Raw genomic sequence first — 8,112 nt, 5'->3', positions numbered from 1 at the left:
GTGTAATCCACTTGACTCAGCTCCTTCATTGGGAAGTCAGAGTTTGCTGGGTCCATTTCTGGTCGGATCGTACTGTCAGGGTTGTGCTGGAGGACCCAAGTGCAAGACTCCAACAGGACAATACACAAAATGGCCACCAGGGTGGCACAAACTCCAACAGTCCGGGCCAGATCCTGACAGAAGGGGGCAACAAAATACTAGAAAAGTTGTGTAATGACAAAGAAAACAAAAGGAGGAATATTTCACAACTAGGGTAACTGGCAACACGATTGGGTATGAAAAAATCATAGAGAGGCAGAGTCTCTTAGAAGTAAAGATGTAGGGATATTCATCACTCTGTGTAAACCAACCTGTGTGGACAAATAATGAAACGATATACCTGTAATATATACAAATACTTCATGCTTCTTAACATGAAATTATGAAGTATTTGGGGAGTTCATCATCTATAGATATTGCCTGAAATACACAATTAAATAGGCCTAACATGACTTATTAATGTTAATAATGCTAGTGTAAACTTTACCATGCAACCGCCACAATTGAATTTAGAGTAGACGATACAGAAATACCACACTTGTTTAAGATGTTAGTGGAAAAGGGTCCTGTGGTTTGGCAAATTGGCAATTCTTTTTGGAAATCATGGACTCATCTGGGCTAAAGAGGAGAGGGCCTATCCAAGTATCCAACCTATTTTAGTGCTTAGTTCGAAACCCAACATGACGGTGTGGAAGTGCATTAATGCCTTCAGAATGGACATCTTGCAAGGCAAGGCACAATCAATTCTGAATGATGTATGATTTTGAGCAACACACTGCCATCCAGGCAATGTCTTGAATATTTCAGGAAAACAATGGCAAAATTAATTCTGCACATGCACAGTATTCTAGAAGATTCCAGGTGCTAAAATGGCCTGTCTGCAGTACAGACCTGTCAAATTAGGTGCATCATGGGATGACAAACATGATTAAGAATACCCCATACTGTTGAGCAACTGAAATCCAATATCGGGCAGGAAGAATTTCATTCTCAAAACTGGTCTCCTTAGTTCCATTTACAGAATTTTGTTAAATGAAGAGGTGAAGCCGCACAATGGTAAATTTACCCCTGTCCCAACTTTTTTGAAACATGTTGCTGGCATCAAATTCAAAATGAACATATATTTTCCATTAAATAGTCAAATATTTAATTTTCAACAACATTGAAATTTGTCTTTTTGCAGCTAAATATGGGTTTTCAAAACGTGTAGATTTTCACAATCTGTTTTAATTTGCATTTTACACAACGTCCCAACTTATTCTGATTTGAGGTTGTACATCCCCAACCGCCCAGTCTTCTGATGAGTGTCTTTTGTGTCGTCCAGCCATAAACGTTAGGTCAAATTCATGTTGAGTTATTATTGCTAGCCTGGGCCCCAGCCGAACTTAGTCCCGCGCACAACATTTGAGGTCGGGAAGTTCGGTCTGGCATTGCTCCATTGTGGAGCAACTATGCTCGCCCAAAATCTGGCGGACCAATCAAATCGGGCTTTACGATGATGGACAGGTGATTATGTTTGCAACAAAAACGCTGTGGCTAGGAGACAGATGGCTTCTGAGACCCCATATGGAAAATGCATATTATTTCAATGAGGTTTTATCACTGAAAATTATTATTTCTGAAAACTTTGGCCAAAGTTGAGATGTGGGAAAACTCATGGTTTTACTTTCATCAAGGGAAAACAGTGTGTTGCATTGTGACATGTTGTTCCCTCATTCGTTTGAAATCTCTGATTGACCACCTGTTCGAGGGATTTGCGACAGCCTTTCCGAGCTGTTTAGCCTATAACATGTTTGTAGCATATCCGTGTTCAACAGAATTATTTTTAAAAACGGAGGGGATATAGGCTATCAGTTTTTCCTAATAGCCTACCCTACGTATCTCTTAGATTTCGCTAATGAGTGTTATAGGAGATATTGACGGCACAATAACTTTTACAAAAGACCAGAAAACAATGTTAAGGCATTTGTGGAGAAGGATGGTTCTTTTGTTCTTCCTACAATTCACGGTAAGTTATTTCGTTGCTCTGATTGGTTAGGTCTATCCAATTAAGTGCAGAGGCATCCCCCCCCCACCCGTATTGGTTGAAACACGCCCTATACGTCCCAATGGAGCAGTATCAGACTCATATTCTGACTAGAATTGAGTATGGCATCAGGCTAGCTATTCTCCTTAATGTAGTCCAACCTTTTAAACTGTTTACTGTTAAATTTAACTATTGTATTGTTGTTATTTGTATGTCGCTTTGGACAAAAGCACCTGCCAAATCCCATAACCAAACTATTTAAAAAAAAAATCTGTGCAACAGTCATCATTTGCTGACTTTGCATCATTTCCATGCCTATGCCACCCATTAAATGTTCACCCTGGATTTTGTTATTATTTACACGCCTCCAAACAAATTTGGCAAAAGGTTTTCTTGAGGAGTTGGGTGAACTGCTGTCAGCCATCTGTGTAGAGTTGGACTGTCTTAAAATAAGGATGGTCACTGAAAAGAGCTGTGAAGGAGCTGTCCGAGGCTGCTGAAAAGGCAAGCATATGGCTGAAGCACTCAGACTACTTTGAGTCATGTTATCACCTGAATAGACTCGGAGATAGAAAAATCCGGTCACTGCATGTTCCATAGCTGTGTCTGTTTGCAATGTGTCCTAACCCTTGAGTTTGAAGAGGGATGGGTCCAAGACTCTGGATGCCACTGTTGAGCCTTCCTGAGGCATTGTGGGCTAAACTAAACTACGATTAAAGAAGGTGCCTGCTTGAAACCCTCAGTGAAATGCTCACAAATGCTGCTCTGTTAGGTAGTAGTGTTTTTTTTTTTGCTGGGCAATTGTGTAATTTAAGACTAGTTGTTGATTGGCTTCTGTACCAGCACACATTGTACTGTGAATGTGGGCCTTTGCAGATCATGTGTAACTGTTTGTTTCTGTTTGTGGCTGTTGCAGACAATCATAGGCGATATTGCTTTTGTATCGTGTCATGTTAGCTTTGGTTGTTGGTGGGCCACTGTGAAAAATCCTCTAACAGCACAAGAAATGTAACACCTTTCCTGTATATCTGAAATTATTAAGGGATCTATTCTGAATAATCCAGAAAACAGTTATTCCAAGGAACTAATTGCACTACTTCATACCTTTACACAGCAAATCTTCACTGGGTTGGATTCTCAGACAGTCATCAAGTGCTTGTAATTTTATACCTAAGAAATGAGCTTCAGCAACCTATGCTGTCAGCCATGATGCAGGGGTCAACCTTGGGGCCACTTTTCAATCTTCATATGTCTGCACTTAAACAATCATCAAGAACAATTTGATTACCCAAATTGTAATCTTCAGATGCCTGTCTTTAGGTAGCGTTATCTAATTTTAAACTTTCATCTCTCACACAATATTTTAATTAGGCCTACAGAAGTTTGAAGCCAAAGATCCAAATAAGCCCAGGGGGAAGATGTCATATGCCTTCTCTCCCAGTTACAGCATTTGGTGGCACATTCAGAGATAGCAGTGGTAGGGGTCACATTTTGGAGCATGAATAACAATGCTGTTGCCACTAGTGATGGGGCAATAGAATGAGTGACTTATTCATGGTTTACTGACATGAAGGCTGATACACAACACCAAAGGTATACTAAGCTTAGTCATTTCAGTGTTTCCTTTACTTCAAATAGCACATGTTATCATACATCAATACCCCATAATTTCAGACAGAGTATCCTGCATATAATTACAAAATAACTAAATGTTTAGGACTCCTAGTGGATTGGAGTTCAAATGATAGTTTTCCTTTTCAGTTTTTCAATATTTATGTTTGATATCATCTAGGCCTAACAGCCATGGTCTCATTGTCCTTGTCATGTTGGCCAAATAATATGCATGTCTCAAAATGTTCTTCAACTGCATGAACAAGGACAATATTGAATTTAGGACTGCCACACATCTTAGCAAAAGTGTTTATTTTATAATATAATTCACTTTAAAGCACTATTGCCTGTTAAATCACTGAATGGGATAGGACCAAATTACCTTACAGATATGTTTCAGCAATACACACCTTCCAGGCCACTTAAATCACTGGAGAAATAGTCTAGGCCTACTGGTTTGTAAAACCCACAATCATGAAGCATTTTTTTTTGCTGCATATGTTTCAGCTCTGGTAACAACTTCTGAATAACAAGCAAGATGCTCCAACTGTTTCTAATTTTAAATCAAAGTTTAAGACCAAACTGTTCATGCTGTCTGTTAACTGATAATTTTATGCACATTCATTTTATCACACACCCCTGTGATGTTGGTCTTAATTAATTGGCATGAAGGCCTACATAACTTTTTGTGAACTATTGTTATTTTATGCTTTTATTGACCATTTCCTGTTGTTATTTGCAGTAAAGCATTGGTCTAACTGCCGAGCTGTATTCAATGCGATATATAAATAAACATGCCTCTCCTTGTAGCTTAATAGGTTATGCTAAAGTACTAGGCCTTAGCAAAAGGCTTTGGCAGCTGTGCTTCAGTCATTCACTGACTGTCTCACGCTCCCGCACACAGTCTTGACATACAATCCCCCACACACAATTCACTTCTCTTCCCATGTGACACTGCGACCGGTTTGGTCTGCTTGGATCCAGTTTGCAACACAGACTGAGAATGCAATAACATAGCCGGAGACTACGGTAGGAAGACCTAGTTTGCCTTCAACAAGCAGGCTACACGTTTAACCAAAAAAGTCTCACAAACTCACCATAAGAACAATTTAATAAAAAATAAAAATTAAGAAAATGAATGCTGTATTGCCCAACATTAGCATTAAGAAAGTCAGACCTTAAAGCTAGTATTTTCTGTACATGGACGTTTCAGAGCACCACTAAAGAAAAAAACATTTTCCCTAAAACGGCAAACGTTCATCATCATTTCAACGTCCCATTCAAACTTATCCGACATCAAACAAAAGAGATGGCGTGGCTTGGGTTTCATATCCCAACAATGAGGTCAAGGCGGGAGACTCATGAACCGCGAGTTTAAAAACATATGGCGTATGCTAACTAGCGATTTCGCAAACCATCTGTGGTGTAGTTAACCACGGGCTAAAATGTGTACATTGCATTAAAAATGTTGCCTATTTACATATAGTATATAAAAGACTCACGGTAGTGTACAGAAACTTTGTGACAACACCAGCCTACAATAGCAAGATCTTTACATTTAGCATGGATGTTTCCCGCTGGTTATTTTAAAGAACACAGCTGACTTACACCTGATTGGCTACAGAATCACGATGGCTGGAGTAAGTATAGTACCAACCAGTAGGAGCAACGCATTTCTTCCCCTGTGCCCGCGGTTCAAAATTTGAAAGGGCTGGAACCACTAACAGAGTAACAAGTGGGAGGAGCCCTCGAGCCATTTAATCAAGCTTGTGCGGCTTCTGCTTCTGAGAAAACATCGAGAACTTCTGTAGTTGCAGGCGGTGATAGAACAACGTTAGTGGCTGAAAACAGGTATGTCATAAGCTCTTCATTCAAAGTGATTCATTTTTGGATTCTATCTATGTGGTTTTCAATGGCTATTGGTAATAAGAACGTATATTACCCATATGTTTCTGTAGTTTAATAGTAACATTTAATTGTTAGTCTGCGGACTAAAGTTAAGGTTAATGTTAGCCTTGCGAGCTAAGGATTAATGTGCCCGAGGACCTGCTAAGTGTTAGCCTGTGCGTTGTAAGGCTAGATATTCGATGCTCTTTTCTTAAAATGTAATTTCAGGCGTTTTAGCAATATGGACTTGTGTTTTGCCCATATCTTAATTAAACACCCGGCCCATTTGTCAGCAAAGTTAACCTACGCAACTCGCTGCTAATGGTAGCTGGTTAGCTAACGTTAGCTACCGCGTTATGGTTAAACTCCATGCAGGACGAATTATGCATGCGTTACAATAGCAAGTTGATGAAGCCGTAAACGTTAACGTCCCGGAGAGCCTATGTTTGTCACGTCTTGGAGTTTAACATCAACAATGGTTTACACACATGCTTTTAAAATTATCAAGGAAATTGTTTAGGCGGGAAACAAAATGGTGGGGTGCTTATTGTTCTGTGCTATGGACACCACGAAGCAGGAACTTGATCGGATTAGATCAGTAATTTCCTCGACGGGTTAGCAAGCGCATTAGTGAAGCTAAATGCACTGTTAACGGGTGGTTGACTTGTTTTTTTTACCTGTTTTGATGGGGATAATGGTTAACGATACCGAATTTTAAACTTTAATCTACTCCCACGCAATTTTAATTACAGATTTGCAGTCATGGGTAAAGATCCAAATAAGCCCAGGGGAAAGACGTCCTCATATGCCTTCTTTGTTCAAACGTGCCGGGAGGAGCACAAAAAGAAACACCCAGGCACCTCCGTGAACTTCACCGAATTCTCCAAGAAATGTTCGGAACGGTGGAAGGTGAGTCGAACAGCTTAACAGCCATGTTGCAGAATAACTTTGTTTTTCCGGGGGTTGGACAAGACTGGAGGGGGTGGGGCGTAGTTGACACAAGTGTTAAAACCAACCTGACCCCAAGCAAATGGCAGACGGGAGACTCTTTGAAATGGCTGATGTCGACACTAATCCCTTTTTATTTTATTTTTTTATTTTTTTTTTAAAGGGCATGTCTGCCAAGGAGAAAGGAAAGTTTGAGGACCTGGCCAAAACCGACAAAGTTCGTTATGACCGTGAAATGAAAACCTACGTGCCTCCCAAAGGCACAGTTGGGAAGATGGGAAAGAGAAAGAAGGATCCCAACGCCCCCAAGCGTCCACCGTATGTTCTAGATAAATTTGCAATTACTTGTCCCCCCCCCCCCCCCCAATATCACTGCGGTTTTGATCCTTACCTTCAATATTTTTGTTTTGTTTCACAAGGTCTGCATTTTTCGTCTTCTGCTCGGATCACCGAGCAAAAATCAAGGGTGAGAATCCAGGCATCTCTATTGGCGACATTGCTAAGAAGCTTGGTGTCATGTGGTCAAATATTACCCCCCAGGAAAAAAAACCGTATGAGCAGAAGGCACTTAAGCTGAAGGAGAAATATGAAAAGGTAATTTTCAAATGTCCATTCTTGATTCTAAACCCCCCCCTCTTGGATCTTAGACAGTTATGTAATGAAACTATTCCTATGTGCAGGATGTTGCAGCCTATCGTGCTAAGGGGGTAAAAACCGATGCTGGTAAGAAGGGTGGACCAGGTCGGCCAGCAGGAGGGAAGAAGGCAGCACCAGTAGATGATGATGACGATGATGATGATGACGATGAGGAGGAAGAGGATGACGACGAAGATGACGATGATGATGATGACGATGATTAAAGTGCTTGGAAATTTGAGCTGGATTATTTTCAAAACAATGTGAACACGCAATGAATTGTTATATTTTTAGATTTTCAAAACGTGTACAGAAATGTTTAACTGTTGTGCATATCAAGGGTCATTTACTGTTTTGTAAATTAACAGCTTTTTTTGTTTTTTCCTAAAGCACTGCTTTCTCATGGGTAGTGGTAATTGCCCTCCCATCTCCATTTTTGAACTGGTTTCTACTGCTGTGTAAAGGATTCAGAGGAACAAGTCTTGTTTAGTAAATGTAATGCAGTTTTTTAAAAACTGAGCTTTAAATTGTGTGTAGACGGAACTTTTTTATATAATAAAGTTTTGTATATTATGATCGACCACATTGCCATGTGTTTGTCCATTTATTGCCAGCTGAAAGGATGCCAGGCTATGCCTCAAAGTTATATTTTGTTGCTTTACAGGGAGATATTAGCTATGCAGTTTCTTTTCAGAAGCTTTGTATTTAATGATTTTGTGAGGCTTAGTTTTTGTGCAGGTCTTAAAGGGATATTCCACCATTTGGGGAATTGCACTCATTTTCCACCTCCCCTTTAGTTAAACAATTGATATTTTTTTACCTTTCTCCAGTTCATCCAGCCGTTCCTTGAGTCTGGCAATACCACTTTTAGCTCCAGCCTAGCATAGATCATTGAATCGGATTAGACTATTTGCATCTCGCCTATCACGTTTAAAAGTGACTCAGATTTCCAGTCATTTTCCTAT

General features: G+C 40.0%; 1 protein-coding gene across 1 annotated transcript; it reads left to right on the top strand.

Annotated features, from left to right (window-relative positions):
- The first annotated feature begins 5,443 nt into the window (after positions 1 to 5,443).
- Positions 5,444 to 7,732, top strand: hmgb2a (high mobility group box 2a). Its single transcript, XM_076294001.1, has 5 exons — positions 5,444 to 5,527; positions 6,316 to 6,472; positions 6,675 to 6,829; positions 6,931 to 7,105; positions 7,192 to 7,732. Exons 2-5 carry the CDS (start codon positions 6,326 to 6,328, stop codon positions 7,369 to 7,371), a joined length of 657 nt encoding a protein of 218 aa, XP_076150116.1. The 5' UTR covers positions 5,444 to 5,527; positions 6,316 to 6,325; the 3' UTR covers positions 7,372 to 7,732.
- The last annotated feature ends 380 nt before the right edge of the window (positions 7,733 to 8,112 follow it).

This window comes from Alosa pseudoharengus, unplaced genomic scaffold (genome assembly GCF_046254945.1).
Source record: "Alosa pseudoharengus isolate Yale_2024_CS ecotype anadromous, Long Island Sound unplaced genomic scaffold, YU_APseudo_1.1 YU_APseudo_1.1_scf_2, whole genome shotgun sequence".
NCBI classification, from domain to species: Eukaryota; Metazoa; Chordata; class Actinopteri; order Clupeiformes; family Clupeidae; genus Alosa; species Alosa pseudoharengus.
Note: the sequence above shows the minus strand (reverse complement) of the source record. Positions and strands in the feature narration are given on the sequence as shown.